Source organism: Oryza glaberrima, chromosome 8 (genome assembly GCF_000147395.1).
Source record: "Oryza glaberrima chromosome 8, OglaRS2, whole genome shotgun sequence".
NCBI classification, from domain to species: domain Eukaryota; kingdom Viridiplantae; phylum Streptophyta; class Magnoliopsida; order Poales; family Poaceae; genus Oryza; species Oryza glaberrima.
The window spans coordinates 18,494,344-18,514,177 of NC_068333.1; the positions used below are offsets into that span (position 1 = coordinate 18,494,344).

General features: G+C 41.1%; 3 protein-coding genes and 2 long non-coding RNA genes across 6 annotated transcripts; 2 read left to right on the forward strand and 3 right to left on the reverse strand.

Moving 5' to 3' along the window:
• Positions 1–355: 355 nt before the first annotated feature.
• LOC127782370 (transcription factor MYB106-like) lies at positions 356–2,556 on the reverse strand. The gene is made up of 3 exons (XM_052309547.1): positions 2,383–2,556; positions 2,160–2,289; positions 356–1,799 (listed from the first exon to the last, which is right to left on the reverse strand). Exons 1-3 carry the CDS (start codon positions 2,513–2,515, stop codon positions 989–991), a joined length of 1,074 nt encoding a protein of 357 aa, XP_052165507.1. The 5' UTR covers positions 2,516–2,556; the 3' UTR covers positions 356–988.
• On the forward strand, positions 1,573–2,387 carry LOC127782373 (uncharacterized). Its single transcript, XR_008019169.1, has 3 exons — positions 1,573–1,729; positions 1,965–2,113; positions 2,243–2,387. It is a non-coding gene; the product is annotated as an uncharacterized LOC127782373 (long non-coding RNA).
• Positions 2,532–6,876, forward strand: LOC127782371 (uncharacterized). The gene is made up of 5 exons (XR_008019168.1): positions 2,532–2,640; positions 4,616–4,791; positions 4,964–5,139; positions 5,717–6,660; positions 6,819–6,876. It is a non-coding gene; the product is annotated as an uncharacterized LOC127782371 (long non-coding RNA).
• Positions 6,877–6,974: 98 nt separating this feature from the next.
• On the reverse strand, positions 6,975–10,195 carry LOC127782369 (NAC domain-containing protein 41-like). 2 transcript variants are annotated; one of them, XM_052309546.1, is made up of 4 exons: positions 10,139–10,195; positions 9,000–9,173; positions 8,542–8,837; positions 6,975–7,679 (listed from the first exon to the last, which is right to left on the reverse strand). In XM_052309546.1, the coding sequence occupies exons 2-4, from the start codon at positions 9,157–9,159 to the stop codon at positions 7,128–7,130; spliced, it is 1,008 nt and encodes a 335-aa protein (XP_052165506.1). In that variant the 5' UTR covers positions 9,160–9,173; positions 10,139–10,195; the 3' UTR covers positions 6,975–7,127. The 2 variants fall into 2 exon arrangements, with proteins under 2 accessions (XP_052165506.1, XP_052165505.1); XM_052309545.1 differs by lacking the exon at positions 10,139–10,195 and having other exon boundaries at positions 9,000–9,437.
• Positions 10,196–15,425: 5,230 nt separating this feature from the next.
• LOC127781291 (2-hydroxy-palmitic acid dioxygenase MPO1-like) lies at positions 15,426–17,335 on the reverse strand. Its single transcript, XM_052308231.1, has 3 exons — positions 16,829–17,335; positions 16,635–16,703; positions 15,426–16,021 (listed from the first exon to the last, which is right to left on the reverse strand). The coding sequence occupies exons 1-3, from the start codon at positions 17,240–17,242 to the stop codon at positions 15,902–15,904; spliced, it is 603 nt and encodes a 200-aa protein (XP_052164191.1). The 5' UTR covers positions 17,243–17,335; the 3' UTR covers positions 15,426–15,901.
• Between the last annotated feature and the right edge of the window lie 2,499 nt (positions 17,336–19,834).

Below are 19,834 nucleotides of genomic sequence, written 5' to 3' on the forward strand. Positions count from 1 at the left end.
ATCCAAACATCTTTTTATCCATCTGTATTGTATCCTGTCCACTAACTTTTTTTTTTGACATTCACAAAATGCAAGTGCAGTTTTTTTATGGAAAAGCTGCAAATGAATCTCCTTATTCCTGTGATTTTATCTAAAACATTCCTATATGTTCCATATCCACCTTTCTATAACTTGAGTATTTTGATTAATGCACCTGAATATATGCCAGTACCCATGAGTATTGTTACTGCTGCTTTGAAATATGAACAATTGTTCATCCTGTTTTCATCTGTCATGTTTCCAGTGGCTATTTGCCAGTAATGAATACGATCCTGAGTGAGAAACTACTCGAAATTCAGTATTATTTTCAATAGTGGGGTTTTTAGGCACTCTGAGATGTCACTGACTTTTCTTAACTGTTCAATTAATATATTCATTGCTTTTATCCTTATGAAGGAATGGAAGACTAAAGGGCTTGTATTGGATCAACTTAAATTTCAGTTTTGGAGTAATGCAATTTTCAACCTTCTTTTCGTAACAAACATATGGTAAAAGGACTCGAAGAGGGTTAAAACTTGATAAGATAAAAGGACTCGAAGAGGGTTAAAACTTGACTTTACAGCACTGGTTAATCATTCTGGTTCCGTTTCCAAATCTAGGGAGACAAGGCAACTTGGGCGTTGAACTAACAACTGTAAAGTCCCTGAGGGCATTAATTGTACTGTCCCTGCTATGGTCCTGGAAGGTGGAGGCTGACATAGAGTAATTTTCAGTTTTATACCAATAGAAAGGTACTGACAAATTGCAATCTGGTTTATTTACTACATCCCCACAGGCCCACGGTACCCTAATATTTCACAAATGCGTGGAGGAAAAATTTGCAAACTGCAGAAGCAGTTGTAGACTCTTGTAGCTTCTATTTTCTTTGCTCTTTCAGTTTCTTTTGACATTGGATGATCCAATGGATTTGCTCAGAAGGCCTTTCTTAAAAAGTGGAGAGGACTCTGCTCTAGAGCAAAGGTGGCTGCAGGGGTGGCTGCTCTGAATTCACCATACTGAAGATGCCATTCCAATAGTTCTTATTCTCTGCATCTTCTGACACCTGGCTTCTTTGCTCATCTTGGCCATTGCTGGACTCATCCCAGCATTCTGATGTATCATGCATATTGGATCCATCAAGCAGCATGCCTGTGAAGCCTGCTCCGATATTGGCTGTCCCTGGGAACCATGACTCCTCACAGCCAATGAAGTGTTCTTCTGTCTCTTTACCATGCATTCCCTGCAGTTGTTGCTTACTGACAAACTTCCACTCACTTTCTTCACCCTCCAGTTCATCGCTTCTTTGCTGCCACACATTGGAGTTGCTTTCGGATAATTCTAGGGCGGTTGTTGTTGAGAATGGCAGCATGCTAGCATTACTCCCTGCGAACGTCAGTGTGGAGGTGGGTGACTCCAGGTCTATCTTTGCACTCTGCCATGCATTCAACACATCGAAGCATGGAGAAGGTGTTGAAGCAGGTGGGTTGGTTGACTGTGCATGGAGTTTGCTTGGTGTAGAAGCTGCTATGCGCATCTTGGATTCTCGAGCAAGCCGTGCCTCGGCCTCGAGGCGGGCACTCTCCCACTGAGCCATGTGGCTGAGACTGGCTGTGACTTTGGCTGATTTGTCTCCCGCCGTGTTGTTCAGAGTGCCGTTGATGGCTTTGTGGGTGACAGGATCAATTCCCATCTTGGCCAACCTCTTTTTCAGGTGGGTGTTCCAATAGTTCTTGATCTCATTGTCAGTGCGCTTTGGTAGATGTGTTGCAATGGCAGACCACCTGAACAGGAACAGGGGAAAACCTTGTGAGCTTAATATTCAAGGATTTTTGTTGTTCTTTTGTTTGCATCAATCTTAGAGGACAGCCGGATGCAGAGATGAAGAGACATAACAAGAGTTCAAATTCAACATGGAGGCAATATTCATATTTTCTTTTTGCTTGCAGATGTGATGGAAATGGATGCATATGCTTTGTTATGAAGTGTCAGACAACAGTCTGACAGGGCCTGACAATGCACTTTATCTTATCCGGTAAACAAAGAAGTCATGATTTTTCAATGATGTTGCAGCAGAAGGATCACTACTACTGTAAAGGTAACTTGAAGAGGGAAAAATCTTGAGTGAACTGCTTCATTGTTACCTGTTTCCAAGAAGAGCATGAAGTTGGATGATGGTCTGCTCTTCTTGTAAGCTGAATTTTCCTCTCTTGATGTCTGGTCTCAGGTAGTTTGTCCATCGCAACCTGCAACTCTTGCCGCACCTCTGCAAACCTGCAATATGTTGACCAAATTCTCACTAAATTTCATAGCATTTTACCTACATTTCTTTGCAAGAGGGTGAAATTCAGGTCTGTCCAAACTCACCGGCTTTTGAAGGCAATGCTCGCCAGCTGCCATGTCCATGCTCCTCAATGTATGCGAGCAGCTTCTGGTCTTCCTCTGGTGTCCATGGACCTTTCTTCAGGCCAATCTTCTCACAGCATGGTGAACGCCCCATTGGAGTAGTGCAATATGCTATCTAGCAGAAGCCTAGAGCTGGCAGCTGGGTGTGGAGAATGATATATAGAGCTGGAGAATGGAGGAAGACGAGTTGAAGCTATAAATCATTAGCATGGTATGAAGGTATGAGCCCTAATTTTCCATGCCTTATCATGACATAAATGGCCTTGTGACAGCTTTTTCCAGTGTAACCGTATAAGTTACTTAGGTACAGGTAGATGCACAGCTCCACCATGATCAACAGATGCAAGAATAACGTAACAAACAAATGACTTCAGTTGGGGGTGAGTTTAACAATTGGTCCAATTGACTATGGCCCATGAATTGAAAACTGCAATAACTCCACGGTGATGAGACCCCACCCATGCCACCAAATCCAGGTTGGTGATGGGGTAAACAAAGCAATGTTCTTTTCTCCTTTTTTTCCCCCCTGAGGTGTGTGATGGTCAAGGTCCTGGTTTGTTTACTATAGGACGGTCGTCTTAAAGTCATTTGGACTCTGGGTTGGAAATATAGGAGGGGAGCATTAAGTGTTAACTTGTTTTATTTGTAGATAACTAGTCTGGTACTCTGGAGAGGTATGTGTTGTTTTAGCAGCCCAGCACAAGGGGTTTGATGGTTGATCTGTATTGGGCCTATTGGCTATTTGGCTTAAAAATGTCTGGAACTAGAGATTTACCTCGGTGAGCAGTTATAGATGGTGTGCAGCTTGTTTTTAGCAAACACTGCTAGTGCTTGTTTTTAGCTAACTATATATAGAGTGCAAGTTATTTTTACTAATGCCTGCTTCTAATGCATATTTGATTTATGTATGGTTTCTATTTTGGTTTTAGGTTTAAATGAAAGGACTAAATAGTTGAACATTAAGTCAGAACAATTTATGAATTGCGAATGTCTTGTAGAATACCAACTACCAAGTCATTGCTTCAGTGAGACGTAGGAATGGAAGGATGTGTCAGGTCATTGAAGCTTTGCTTTACAAAAGACAGAAAGAAACAGAAATGAATATGATTGCAGCCTTTTACGATGAACGGTGTTAATGTTTGCAGATATTGCTCACCTGGCTAGCTGAGTTGTGAGCATTATAAATGTGCGATCAGTGATTAAAAGCAATAATAAGATACTGCAAAGAAATATATTAGTTACATAAATAGAAATAACACACAATCGAAAATACCATGTCATATAATTTCATCTCCCTGCCTTGACAGTTCCCATTCACTGTTTACCATAGTAATCATATCCATTGTTTGTTTGTATTAATGTTGTCAAGCTAATATCAGAACAAATTAACAAGTAATATCATGTCGTGTAAAGAACTACAGTTTGGTTTGCTAACACTGATTATGCTTGATCTTTTATAGCGCTACGTAATACATTATATGATCTAATATTTTTGTGATCTGTCTTTAATTAATTATACTGGGGGTTATTTTTATATGATCCCAGTTTCAGTTTCTTTAATACTACCTCCGTTTCAGGTTGTAAGACTTTTTAGTATTGTCCACATTCTTATAAATGTTAATGAATCTAGGCACACATATATGTCTAGATTCATTAACATATATATGAATGTGGGCAATGCTAGAAAGTCTTATAATATGAAACGGAGGAAGTATCATTTAAAAGAAGTTCCAAAATTCAAGGTTTTTTACTGATAAAAATGCATGGAATGATATTAAAAAAAATCAATTAAAGAAGAATTCGCAAAAACAATGCCTCTTATATTCCATCTATAAGGTTCATATGGAATCAATGTTTCTTAGGTATACAGAGAAGAACAGAAAAGACCATCGATTGCATGAAGAAAGAGAGAGGCAGCTAATCCTTATTACTGGTCTTATGTTCCAGTTACCGTGATAAAAATGTCTGCATGTCATCTCTTTCTCCCTGGAGTTCAATCTGCTTTTGAAACGAAGGGCAGGAACTCTGCCTCATTCCTAACAGAAGAATAAGAAAACAAGCTACATATCCAGTCAAAAACACCACAAAACCGGCTCATGTTAACTAGCATATTTACTGGCTCTTCTCTAGTAATTCTTTGACCGTAGTATCTTAAGCAAAAAGCACAGGAGTTTCTGATATCACTGCCCTGCAGCAGGAATATGTGGTGACAGAAGAAACAGAAGGACGCAAGAGCGAGCGATCTCTACATCGGCAGCTACAGTGATTGGACTATTAGCTGATGATATCTCCACAGTGCCTTACTGTGAAGATGCACAGCCTCTTAAATGGCACCAGATGGATGGTCTCCCCCGATTACCTTTCCTTGAGGTATGTCTTGTTTAGCTCTTTCCCACAGGGGCAGCACTTTTAAAGCACGCATATAACACAATGCTTGTATTCAAAGCGGTCCAAACTGCAAAAGCGGTTAGCGCCCCACTGATGCACTGAAGGCTGTCATAATACTTCAACTATTGAGTGGTTCAGTGTGTGAACATTGCAGGTAAAAATGTTTTATCTGTCACTGTAGACGCGCAAAGATGAAAGAAGACAGCCATAAATACTTTCTGGCCTGGGTAACCGATCGGTTCAGTAAAACACCATGGGTGCTATCTTGAGTTCTTGACTTCTTCCATGTAAACATGCAAACACCATCTTGCAAGTCCTGACTCTGCATTGGTATGACCTTTCGATCTCTATTAGTATTATTTTCTGACAGTCCTTAGCATCTGCTATGCATAAATAACCTACGTTTAATACTTCAAATGTTTATCTGTATAAGTCAATTTTTTTGCCAAAACAACTAAACACGGCTCCGTAGGAATTCAGAGCAGGAAAACTCTGCCTAAAATTTATGAGTCTAAAGCTTGCATATGCAGTGGTGTCAGTTTCCGCACTGTTTTGCGGTCAGGTGCAACCAATCTGACCTAATTAGAATGTTGGATGTTGACATTAGGTGCGATAACCATGAGGTTTGACGAGTAAAGTAACGTCGGCATGAAGATTAATCCCATCATTTGCCTAATTCCAGGACACTGTTAGCTACAGACGATTTACGGATCATAATTTAATGTATTCACTTGTAGCACTATATGGTTATTAACTGCTGATCATTTTCCACGTGAAAGACAAAATGTTAGGTAGCAAGGGGTGGTTCTTCCGTGCAAGCCTCTGGCAGTGGCTTTCCTTTGCTTGCGCCTGAGTTGTCATGTAAATTGTAATGTTCTGATGTATGTAATTTTGTTCTTTTATCCAGAGGCAGGACATGATTGAATGAAAAACCCAACAGCAAGCTGACATCAATGTTTTTCTACGGTTTTTACGTCAAGAGATTATGACATGACACAAGAAATGTAGACAAGATTGTCACCTTGTAGAAGGCAGCCATTTTATTTCCCTCTGTTGTTAGCATCTTTTATACACATTTGGTAAAAAGGCATACTAATTCATCATTCTGCAGATCCATAGGAGAATAATTGATTAGAGCCGGACCATACAGGTATATACAGTATTGGTTATATTATCCTTTCGATGAAAGTTGTCTTGAGGTGACTTCTTTCTTTTGTTATAAGCTGAATACATATATTACAGATTTACAGTACCTTCAAAACACTGTTTCTCTTGGGTATTAAAATGAAATCAGGTAATCATGGATTAACTGTTTCTGCTATCGCCAGCTTCATTAACGGATACATGCAGGGATTATCTGATTATCCGGGGAATGTCCAACTTGACTTCAGTTGCCGTTGGTCACAAGTAAAAATTGACATGTCCAATCATTAATCCATCCATTATATTATTGATTACAAAGAGCTGTCATTTTTCAAACTTCAAATCTATATGGTTTTGGACTCAATCATGTCGGGTGCTAACTCAAGATCGTTGAGATCCACACGGCTCGCAGGATAACGAGAAGAGAACAAGTCATGGAAATATCGACACGTGACGGGGATGTATCGATATCGGACCTCTTCTCGAGGACCTCCCATGTTTTCATGATTGATGACGCGATTAGCATTAACTAATCCTATCTTTTATTCCTTATTGCAAGTTGGTTTTTCTTATTATGAGTGATCAATGCAAGCTAGTGCTGGAAAGAGGAGAAGAACAAGCAATTAAAGCTCAGAAGCAAGTGGCAAGTGCTGATGATTGACAAAAATAGACTAAACACACCCATCTATCAGGATCGTATCTTCGTAGGTACGTATACTCTTATACGTTGGTGCTTATTTTGGGTTGGTTTGTATACACAAAGAATGTTATGCAAATTGGTCAATTAGTTGCATGAATATTGGCTTTGAACATTCTTCTGCAATAATAACTACTTTTTTTTACAACAATTTGTGCTACCAAACCAGCTAGTACATGTACAGTACAGGCACTCCCCGTAATTTGGAGAAGAGTACCGAGATAAGTATGTATGTACATGACACAAAGTGAGTTGGATCATGCATATGGGTCCCAGATGTCTACATCCTGGTACCAACTTCCAACCCAGTGTTCTTTACACGCATCAATCCGTATATTCTAGATGCTAAACTACACATTTCAATTGATCTACATGCATATTCTCTGTTCAGAAAACATGCATGCTTGCACCTAAAACTGGATTTACGCCTAATAACATGTATATACATTACTGCATATGCTGACTGCACATTGAGTGATTAGTTAATATACGTACATATAAGTTCTGAACTGTCAGAAATCCAGAAGTTCCAGCAGTAGTATGGCTCGTCGAGAAAGTTGCAAATGGAATTTGAGTTTGATGATGAGGCCTGCTGGTCCGTCGGGCCACCGGCGGCGATCCCGCCGTAGATGTCGCCGAACTCCATCAACTCCGGCAGGTCATCTGACGACGAAGCACCAAGGTGCTCATGGTTGAGAAGCCGAGACGACGGTGAGGAGGTGCAGCGTGATGGTGAGCTGATGACCACCGGAGACGACGACTCCTCTCGAGCCAGGCCATGTTCATCCTCCTCCTCCTCACGGTTGCCACCATCGATGGCAGCACGGCCATCGCCGGACCGGCGACTCGTGTGTTGCCACGGCTGACCGGACGGCGGCGGCGCCGCCGCCGCAGCCTCCGCCGGAGGGAGACGGCGCCGGTTTGGCGTGTGCTCCTGCACTGTCGTCGTCGTCTCCACCTCCTGCTCCATTTCCAGCCAGTGTTCAATTGGAGGCTGCTTCTTGAACACCCTGCAGATCACCCACTCGCTCTGCACCGAGGAAACATTAATGAAAACACGTCAAGAACATCGATCAACGTCTGATCCCCGTAGGAGCACTTTCTATTGCTGAGATACAACCATCCTAAATCAATGACTACGAACAAGTGGCGATCGAAGCCAGCGGCATCGTTGAGCCCTGATGACAAAGAGCGTTTGCTAGCGATCGATTATTTCTTTTTACATGTGTTATCAAGGAAAATTAGATAAAGTTGGCGATGGAGTTGAAAGGTATAAATTAGAATGAATTGTAAGGTAATACCTCCGTATTGAACGTATTTCAATGTATGACGCCTTTGACTTTTTAACAAACGTTTGACCTTTCGTCTTATTAAAAAAAATTATGTAATTATAATTTATTTTATCGTGACTTCATTTATCATCAGATGTTCTTTAAGTATGACATAAGTATTTTTATATTTGCATAAAAAATTTGAATGAGACGAGTGGTCAAACGTTGATTAAAAAGTCAATGGTGTCATACATTAAAATACGGAGAGAGTACAAATTAAGAGTTGCACAAAATCGACACGATATATATGTACTCTATTCTACCCATTATTTTTGGAAACCAATTGTGTCGACATCTTTGAAATTCCTAATGTATTTACGCTTTTTTTTATATATATACAAGTATTCTGATAAATCAATGGAGCCCAGACACGACCAACTCACTGCTTAGGATCACCAACGTACCAATAGTAGAAGAATATCACCAGTACAGTTAGAACTTAGAAGTAGTGAATCTTGAAAACTTGAACTGTATCACAGCATCTTCGTGCATGAGCCATGAGGATTAAGGGAAGCTAATTAATCATACGTAGATAATATCGAGAAGATTATGTGTACGTGCCTGAGCTCCTCTGATGAAGTTGGTGCTGGGTGCTCTAGAGTACTCGTGCATCACCCAGCTCGTCTTCTCCCCTCGCGGCGCCCTCCCTTCGTAGAACACCAGCGTCTTCTTCGTCCCCACGAGCCCGCCGCCGCCGCCGGCAGCGTACACGCCCTTGTCCTTCCCCGTCGACTTCCAGTAGCCGCCGGCCGTCGCGCGGCGGACGCGCGCGCCGGACGGGTACTTGCTGCTCCGTCTGCAGAAGAAGTAGCACTCGCCGCCGCCGCCGCCTCCGGTGCTCGCCGCCGACGAGTCGCCTGTGCATTAGTTAATCGCAAAACACGTCACGCATATATATGGTCATCATCTCCAACGATCGATCGAGAATTAACTGTCAAATTCTCTCTCTCTCTCTCTCTCTCTCTCTCAACGAGCTAGACACCATCACATGATCATGATCAGCTAGAGCTAGGGCATACATGGGAGGTGCCATGGATCGGAGGTGTAGAGGTCGACGTCGCGGATGGCGGCGGAGGCGAAGGTGGCGTCCATGGCCTTCCTGGCGAGGTAGTAGGTGACGAGCTCCTCGTCGGTGGGGAAGAACCGGAACCCCGCCGGCAACCGCTGCTCCTCTTCCATTTCGATCGATCTATCTGCGCCCGCCGTATACGTATACATGCACCCAGCAGACAAGATTAACCAACAAACAAAATACGCAATATATATATACTCTACCAGAGATGGGTGTCTGGCTGAGAATCATCTACCATGATATCACTACCATTACAGTCACCGATATATGGGTCTGACCATCCTATTACCCCCGCATGTCAGTGTAGTGGTGTCATTAAGGCAGAGGATTTGAACCATACGAAGATACATCCTCTCGTTTTGTGCATATTGCTCAAAAATCATAAATAAAGAGAAAAAAAATGGATATGATAGATCAATATGAAATATGCCATTTCATAAATATACAAATTCAAACTCAACATATATAAGTAGAAGCGAAAATAACAAATTTCACTGCGAATAGTACACACCATTTGCAATAAATATGTTATTTTTGTTTTTATTTCTATATATTGAATTTGAATTTGCATATTTATAGAATAGCATATTTCTTATGGATCTATCATGCCTATTTTTTTTCAATTCTTTTGGTAGCTATTCAAGTGGTATAAAAAACAAAGGGATATATCTTAAGGGATGAAAACAGTTTCCCCTACTACTACCCCCATTTCAAAATATAAAATTTTTAGCTCTGTATTTGAATAAGAGTATGTCTATGTACATAATCACAAGTTGTTTTATTCTGAAATAGAGGTAGTATGACATATACACGTGTACGTAAACACTACACCATGAAAAAGCAGAGCGAATTACATACCAGGTGACAGTAAAGTACAATATGCAAGCATTCATGCATATGATCGGACGATCGAGTGTGTAATTACTAATTTAATTAAACGATCGAATATGAAAGCTAAGCTAGCGTAGATATACTGCATGATCATAGATATAACGTGTGATGTAGAGATAATAAGGCCATCTAGTTAAACATTAATTAATTCTTTAATTTGTGTTCATGAGCATGGCAGGAAAATGAAAGACTTACCGTACGTGAGATTGATTCAGAGAATTGAATCGCGGGCAAAAATAACTTGTGTGGCGGCGAGAATAAGAAAGCAAGGCGTGTGTGCCCCATTTTATAGTACGGGTGAAGGCAGCTGCCAGTTTGCGTGCACGTAGTAGGCACCTGTCGGCTGCCGGCGCCAGGCGACAGCCGAGGTGATGAGATCATGGCAAGATAATATATGGCTAGGAACTGATGATGATCTCTCTGCAAAACGGAACAGATATATAGGGCTATGAAAATTTCAAAAAATAACTTAAAAATGTGTATCATATGCAACCTCTTATGGACTAAACATATTTCTTTTTCTTTTTAAAAAAGGCGTTGACAACCATTTGCAGTTTATATTCATCCACGCATGGGTATTATCTGGATTTGTGTACTTGGATGCATGCAAACTTGTACCACTTCCGGGCTGAATTTTATTAAAGTAATTTTTAAGACTGATCTATACATATGTTCTCCATATTTCAAAAATAAATATTCTAGATATCATTCCCTAGTTAAAGTTTTTAAAGTTTGGCAATAGACTTGTATGTAAAACAACAAGTATTATCAACTTGTAGAGAGTAGCTCATGTTGTGACATTTTTTAGACCTCTCTTCTTTACTCCCATCAATGGAGTAAGGCTGCAGAGGTAAGGAGGATATAATCATATAAGTATTCTATTGCTAAACAAGGCTGCGTTTGGTGGAGATGTCTCCCGTAGCACCGCAACAAATAACAGCAATAGAAGCACTGTTTGCAGCGGCTGCAGTCGCAGCCACAACAATTGCTTCCGAACAGGGCTAAAAAAAATCTATATAACTAGCTGATTCCCGTGTTTTGATGTGAGAATTACTAAGTAATTTTTAATATATTTTGTTCAACAATCAAGTTAAGAGTAAAGGGAAAAAAATAATGAAACGTTATGGTTTATTATCACTTATCATGATACAAACAAATGATACCTGCGCTTTAATGTGAAACATATTTATAAGTATACATTAAATATTATAAAAATGATTTGAGAGGTGATAATTGGATATACTTGCATGCTGTTTTGTAGAATTAAATATATTATAGATGATGGTCCATGTTTGCATGGGATTAAATATGTAATTATTACCCGTGAGTGATAATATGACATGGTTACATATTGAGCTTTAGATTTAATGGGTTGTAACTTTATAGAAATTATAGATTTCAGAGATGTAAAAAATAAGACACCACATTTATTCTACTAGCTTAGAAATTACTCTACTACTAAAAGAAAAGAAAAGGAGAAAGATTCATACCAATAAATTGTGGTGAGTCTAAAGTCTAAACTATACCGGTGTAGACTGATCGAAGTTGTATACAAGTTACACTAATCTTATGTATGAAAAACAAAATCTGAGAGTTGCATATAAATCCAATTCTTTTAAAATCTATTGTACATAAATTACAATTACAAAATTGTTCTGAAATACTTTTACTAAAGAAAACAAAGATGTATTTTACTTTTCAAAGTCAACAAGATGCATAGTTCTGCTTCTAAAATATAGCTATGAGCAGATATATATCTAAGAAATATTACCGAAGTGCAATATTATGAAAGTATTTTTTTTGTAAAGCAAGTTCTTCTTGTATGATTTTCACATATCAGAGCACAGCTAGCTCTATAAGTATGGTCAAAATCGGTCGATTACACACATTTTCTAGGACATAATTATTGTGTGATTGGAAGTAATATTTGATGACTATACCACAAAATTGATTTTCTGACCAAACTGTGCAGGGTTGGAGATTAGATCAATCCTCGCCTAGCGCCATCCGCCACAAGTGCATACTCTCACCAGTCACCACAACTCTCGTACTCAAAATTATTGCGTGCCTGTGTCGCTTGGTCGTGTTTGATTAATAAGTTTGTTTATATGTGTATAATTGATTTGCCAATCATGCAATCTGAATTTCCAATTGATACGACGGATCGAGATGTGATCGGTTTTACAACTGATAATCACAAAGATGTCCGAGAAGCAGGCTGCAGGAAGTCACCACTCACCACACAAATTAGCATATCCTTCTTTGCAAATTGCAAGTTGCAAGTCACCAATGGCTTATATAACGATGCGTCCTATCTCCAGGATAGAGGGAGGGAGACCACGCCAACCGTGTCACTAAAATGTCCACGTCAGTGACATGACATGATCAGATGGAAAAGATATCGAGCATAATATATACTCCCACTGTTTCATATTATAAAACTTTCTCGCATTGTCCACATTCATATAAATGGAGAAAGTATATTTATATTTTAAAATATAAGGAATTAGTGGATACCAATCTCCTGCGTATCAATGAAATTTTAGTCGATGATGTTTACCGTGGAGATTCATGCATTCATTCTAGCATTTGCTTCAAAAGAACATAGTTAACTATTAATAGAGATTGCAGGGTCAAGGTACAGTAAATTTAGGATGATATCCTCTGCTTTTGTTTTCCGATTGAAATAGAGTTCCCCTGTTTTATACTACTCGTACAACATTTATATGATGATGACTAATGTAAAGGTTGTCTAGAAGGATAGTATCATAGTAGACTTGCTGTCCCTACTAAGCCTAATTCTCTTGGGCCTTGTGGACCGAGTTGGGTCGTGTTGATTCGAAACTTTTTTTTGTTTGATGAAAATAAATTACACAATCGCTTTAGCTCACATACCACACACCATCCATCACTTGGCTTATATTAGTAATAAGACTATTAACTTACTATTTTCTAAAAGAATCCATAGTACAGTACTCCCCCCGTCTAGAAATATATGCGATTTTACCCTCTCGTTATGTCCAAGAAGATATTGGACTTTTCCATCAGAAATTAAGTACTCCACTGGTTTCCATCGGAATTATTCGGGGTTATTCAGTTTGATACCATTTTAAACCATATACCATATTTTTTAAAAGTTGTTAAATATGTACATTAATTTAGTTTTTTTACTAAACCATGATAAATACATATGAAATCCTGCCAAAACTTGGCAATATTATCAAATTGCTAAAATTTTGACATTGCCAAAATTTGGTAATGTTTATTTTGGCTATAATTTGAAAAGTCCAGTACTACTACTCCACACCGTCCACTGTAAATACAGAGAACGTACTAGTACTACTACTTCGTTCATTGTACCAATGGGTGCCTTTTATAGCTATAAACATACTCTTTGATGTTACTTGGCGTATAATAATCTCTATATGTTTATTATGGATTCGTACTCCTTGGGATAAACCTTTTGAATCTTATTAACCAAAGATATACGACTTTGGGCTACGGTTAACTCAGCTCTTCCTTAAAGCTGTGTTCGGGAGGTGAGGTTAGAAACTCATCTCTCGCGCATATAAAATGGAGCGACGTATTTTCTTATGATTAATTAAGTATTTATCTAATTTTTTTTAATAATGGATTAATATGATTTTTTAAAGCAACTTTCATATAGAAACTTTTTGTAAAAAACACACCGTTTAGCAGTTTGAAAAACGTGCACACGGAACACAAGGGAGAATAGTTGGGAAAACAGGCTGTCGAACATAGCCTAAGTTATGCTATTTTGAACATAATCCCTATATTCTTGGATGGGGGGAGTAATTTCTAAGAGAAAAAAGGGCATCGCATTATTGTAAATCATAGCCCTTAGAATAGCTATTGTAAATCATCGCATTACGCTTGTTCGGCACCAATAACCCTTGCACCATCCTCCGGACACACCAGTAGCCATAGTGGCTAGGTATCACGAGTGTAAGGGAGTCATCACCAGCCATCTTAATGATGTCACGTCGGCGCCAATGGTTCTAGGGTTGACCTAGAAATCCACTTAAAAGTTTCCTCAGTGGTCTATTTATCAAAATAATGTTTGAAGGACCAAAATACAAAAAGTTACCGTGTGCTGCTAATTCTTAAGGCAAAATTTGCTACAGGATAGGCAAAAATTCTGTAATTAGCTGAGGGACACCGTAAAAACGTGACGCTACCCCAGGACACTACAAAAACTATGAAATTTGCCCTAGGATACTGGGCACATTATTTTATTATTTCCCGGCTGAAAGTAGTTATATATTCTTTTTGAAGTGCCGAAATTGCCCCACGTCGCCATCTATTCCGACTCGGTTTGGTCGAACCGAACTCAGTCACTTTCGTTGCCACACACCACCGATGAGAAAATTCACAGTACCTAACCCTAACCCTAGCTTGCGGCGGCGGTGGCATAGGAGGCTTTGGTGACAGCGGCCGCGACGACGGGCCATCCTCCCCACCGCTCGATCACCTACCAATGTCACTTCTCCATCGCCCGTCGTCACCACCGCTGTCGTTGCCACCGTCGCCGAAGCCTCCTCCGACGTCGCCGCCGTCGCAAGCTAGGGTTAGGGTAAGGGATTTGGGATTTTCTCGTCGGTGGTGTGTGGCGACGAAAGTGACTGAGTTCGGTTCAACCAAACCGAGTTGGTATAGATGGCGACACGAGGGCAATTTGGGTATTTCGAAAAAATTATCACCACTTTTCAGCTGGGAAATGATAAAATAATGTGCCCAGTGTCCTAGGGCAAATTTCATAGTTTTTTAGTGTCCTGGGGCAGCTTCACGTTTTCACGGTGTCCCTTAACTAATTATATGATTTTTGTGTGTACTGTAGCAAATTTTACCAATTCTTCAAAAAAAAAAAGAAAAAAGTGTGCTTCTGCCTTCTTTCGTCCTAGCTTTACCACCCGGGAAGTGTTCCTTGTCCGGGTGGTTGGCAAATGCCAATGATGGTTAGGAAAGCGATGAGCTCTACAGCAACAAGAGATACATGCTTTTGGACTGCAAGAAATCTGCTGCAATGGAAGTATGAAACTATGTCCAAATGGGCCATATGCTTCCGACGCTGAGATTTCACAATGTAGTGTCATCCTTCAAGCTGACCCAACCCAAAAACCCTCCGATTTCTCGCTGATTTAGCTTGCGAGAAAATTGCTCAAACTGGGCTTAATCGGCATCAGTCGTTGTGGCTAGAGAGTGACAGACTGAGCTGTGAAGTCAGAGCTAATGATAAAATAAAAATAAAAAAAGAGAGCACTGCTACATGTACTAATTTTTTTCTGACTAAATTTTTACTAACAATCATATCAACCATTTGATTTAGATAGATATGAAAGTTATAAAAAAATCAGGATACACTCATAGCATGACACATCAATCTTAGTAAGAATTTAGTAAGAAAATTTTGTACGTATAGCCTTTTCTTAGAAAAAAACACAAACACCAGAGAAAGCCACAGTATTGAAATTGCGGAGATTATTAATATGAACAGGCGGAAGTTTTTTACAAACAGCAGCAGCGCAACCGCTAATTCAGTAATTTACATATCACATCGAAACATCATGCATACAAACGACACAATCAGTACAAAATGCTAAAACGAGATCGAGCAATGCAAGACATGCTGCAGTGGTGTTCCTGAGCTGTTTGGCGAAATGCTCTGCCGAAGAGTAACCTCGCTGTGAACATTTGGACTTGCAAATCTGAATATGCCCGCATTTGCGTAGGATTTATAACATATCTCTGCATCTTGTATATTGTTCCTAGCAATCGGCAGAGCAAGCCTCAAACAACACCATCACAATCATATTCAGACAGTTCGGGTTTTACTGTATGACTACATGATCAACACGAATCGTCGTAGGTAATAATCGAAAGATGCTAAGATGTACATGTGTAACACTTCCTCTCGAATCGATTCCAAATCAAAATCAATCAGGTGGCCTTCCTCTGCTTGAGCTCCTCCCTGTTCTCCCTGAGAATGGCCTCCATCTTCTTGTCCACATTCTTGCTGAAACCTGGGTATGGCTCATAGCCAAACTGCTTGTTGAGTATCTGCGAACACGAGAGAGCCAACAAGTGCAGAAATGATCACCAATCACATATCAATTCAATCCGACTCAATTCCTAGTAGGTCCATACATTTATTTGCTTATCTGTAATTGAGACAAGGATGGATCAACTGTTCCAAAAGGGAAGTCTATCATGCTCTTATACTACTAGGCCATAAACAAGAACAGTTGCCCTTAACTGTTTAGTGTCACAAAAACACGTCATTTTTTTTTATATCGATCAGTATTTGACACAATCGTCAAAATGCAAACTTAATCGCCAATTTCTCGCATGGCCTTAATCTAATTTCTCTTACTATGAATATGTAAAAGTCGATAAATTCATAGTACTACGATGCTCTTTTGGAATGGAGGAATTTTAGTGGATTTTCACAAGAATTAGTTCAATTCCAGTAAAATTCCTCCAATCCAATAGAGAAATGAAGGTATTTGTCATGAATGGATTAGGGCTTGTTCGTCTAATCCCCAAGAGAGAGGGGTTAGAGGAGATTGAGGGGGAATAATTCCACGACCATAATAGGTGTGGACTAAATCCCCTCTAAATCCTCCTCAATCCTTAATCAAACAAGACCTTAATGTGTTCATGTGGTGCTCACCTGCAACAAGATGAGGAATGGCTCCATCAAGAACACCTCAGGGAGATCACCCACAGCCGGCCCTCTCTTCTGCAACAACAAAAACAAGCATCAGATTTCAGCGAAGCAGATCACCAGCAATGGCGTCAAATTCTCATAAACACTCATGGCTAGGTTAGGTTTTCCAAGGGCGGGCAAGGGGAAGCTTTGCTTGCCTCGAAGAGGCCATGGCCGAGGAACTGCCAGGTCCAGCAGAAGAGCTGGGTGGCGAGCGCGGCCTTCCAGGCGAGCGCGAACCCGAGGCGCGCGGCGAGGGCGCGGCTGGCAGCCCAGCCGGCGGCGAGGAGGAGCCCCGCGAGCGCCCCCGCGCGGCGGTCGGCCGCGACGTAGGCGGCGGCGTAGGCGAGGGCGAGGGCGAGCGCCGGGTCGAGCGGGAGCGCGGGCGGGGAGGGGAGGAAGTGGAGGACGAGGAGGCCGGTGAAGAGGATGGGCCACGCGAGGAGCGCGTGCGCCGCGGCGTTCACCGGGTGCCGGTGCTGCGACCGGAAGAAGGCGAACTGCGCCTCCAGGTCCAGCACCCCTCGCCGCCGCCGCCTCGTCGTCGTCTTCGCCGCCGCCGCCGCCGCCATGGACGAGGACGACGACGACCTCCCGGAATCGAGGATCCGAGGGAGAACTGCGGAGTGGGGCTAAACTGGAGTAGTTTTTTTTTCTTTTTTTTTATTATATAAGCGTGCGATTGGCTTGCCTTTATATAGGCCATGTGATTGATTCAACGGCTCGTTTGTCCACAGTCCACACATGAAAAATCTGTTGCTAAAATTTAGACAAAATTTGCTGGAAGACATCAAAAAATGTGTAAAAGACCTTGTTTAGATGAGACTAAAACTTTTAAGTCCTTATCACATCGGATCTTTGGATACTAATTATAAATATTAATCGTAGACTATTAATAAAACACATCTATAATCTTGGACTAATTCGCGAGATGAGTATATTGAGCCTAATTAATCCATGATTAGCCTATGTGATGCTACAGTAAACATTCTCTAATTATGGATTAATTAGGCTTAAAAAATTTATCTCGTGAATTAGCTTTCATTTATGTAATTAGTTTTGTAATTAGTATATATTTAATACTTTAAATTAGTGTCTACATACAGAAACTAAAGTTAAGTCCCTGGATCCAAACACCACCTAAGTAGCTAGAGGATATCGCAAGAACACGTATTTGCTATAGGACACCCTAAAAAACTGGTAATTAGCTGCTGGACACCTATCAGATTATTTTATTATATCTGATGGAATTGGAGAGAGAAACAGATGTGTAAGTACGGTTCTATCCTTTGAATTTTTTTCTTTATTCTTCCTTATTTTTTTTCTCTCCCTCATTCTTTATCTCTTTCTCTCTCTTCTTTTTCTTCAAGCGAGCGGAGGGAGAGGGAGAGCGCCGATGATGGAGCGGTGAGGTGCGGGCAATGCGGCGCCTTGGTTGGGATGGTGTTCCGCGGTCGTGCGTAGGGGCCAGGCTCGGCAGGACGCGGCGGCCAGAGCAGGAGGGGAAGTGGTCCGCCGGAGGGAGAGGGAGAGCGCCGGCGGGATAGGTTCTTTCTCTCTCTGCTCTTTCTTCAAGCGAGCAGAGGGAGAGGGAAAGCATCAGCGACGGTGCGGCGATGGGTAGGCCGGTGCGGTGCCTCGGCTGGGGCAGCGCTGCGCGGTCGTGCGCAGGGGCTAGGCCGGCACGGCTCGGCAGGCAGAGCAGGAGGGGAGGTGGTGCCGACGCAGTTAGGCGGCGTTACCGCGCAGGCAAGGGCGGCCGGCCTCGGAGGATGACGAGCACGGAGAAGTTCTCGGCGGGGGAGGTGGTGGCGGCGCAACGGACAGTGGAGAGGGAGATGGAGGCGGCAGCGAGGGCGATACCGATCGTTGTCGTGGCCGGGGTTGTGGCGGCTGTATCGGAGCCGGCAACAACGAGGCTTGCGGCGAAGTTGTTGCTGGTCGTGCTGGTGGTGGAAGGGAACAGGGAGGCTGCCGTCGAGGCCACCGCTACGCCTGCCCCCCCCCCCCCCCCCCCCCCCCCCCCGGGCGTTTACCCCTGTGCCGCCCGCTGTCGTGCTTGCCCTCGCCGCTCTGCCGCCCCATCTGGAGAGAGAGAGAGGCTTTACATGTGGGGTCCAAGTTGGATTTATTTGAGTCAAGGGCAATCTTGTCTTTAGTGATTGTTTCTCTGTCCTATTCCTCCAAAAATAATAAAATAATATCGCGGGTGTCTAATAGCTAATAACCAGTTTTTTGCGATGCCCTACAGCAAATACGAGTTTTTACGATGTGCCCTAGCTAATTACATGTTTTTTAGATGTCCTGTAGCAAATTTTGCCTAAAATTTACTCCCTCCATCACAAAATATATGTATTTTTAGACACTGACACGGTCTTCGAGATATTACTTTGACCAGTAATATCTATATAAAAGTAAGATGTTTTAAATAAAAAGAGTTACATATTATGATAGTTTTTTAGTGATAAATCTAGTAACATCAATTTTTCATGATTGATCTTTTTAATTTTTTTACTATTAATGGTCAAAGTTAAAAATATTTGACTTATCCCTATGCTAAAAATACTTATATTTTAGGACGGATGGAATAAATTTGGAGTAATTCTTAAAGATGATTTTGTGGTTATTTTATAGTGTTTGTTTTTAATAGTTAAGAACACATATATAAAATTTTATTTACTAATAAGAATGAACATAATCGAAACAGTGGGACCATAAATCTATACATCCATCAGACAGCCAAGGAGACCAGTTGTAAATTCAATATCTCGTTAAAATTTCTTTTATCAATCTAGTAATATATCCATGCTTTACAATAAATCGATCCATATAATTAGGGATTGACTGAGTGAGTGAATTGAGAATAAAATATGGGCAAAAACCATATAATTAGGGATTGGTTGGGTATATGGATTGATATATAATAAAATATTGGATCATATGTGGTTACCCCCGCACAAAGGGGACGGAAGGAGAACTACTGTGTTTTTATGTGTTTTTAAAGTAGTAGAGAAATGTCCCCACGTATATTCCGAGCAATAAAATTTAAATAATTGGTGAAAATATAAACTTACGGTTCCACCACATAATATGTGTAGATGTCTGCTCGGAAGCTTTGGAGTTACGGTTGTCACACTTGTTTGTCACGCAGGAAACAAATATGG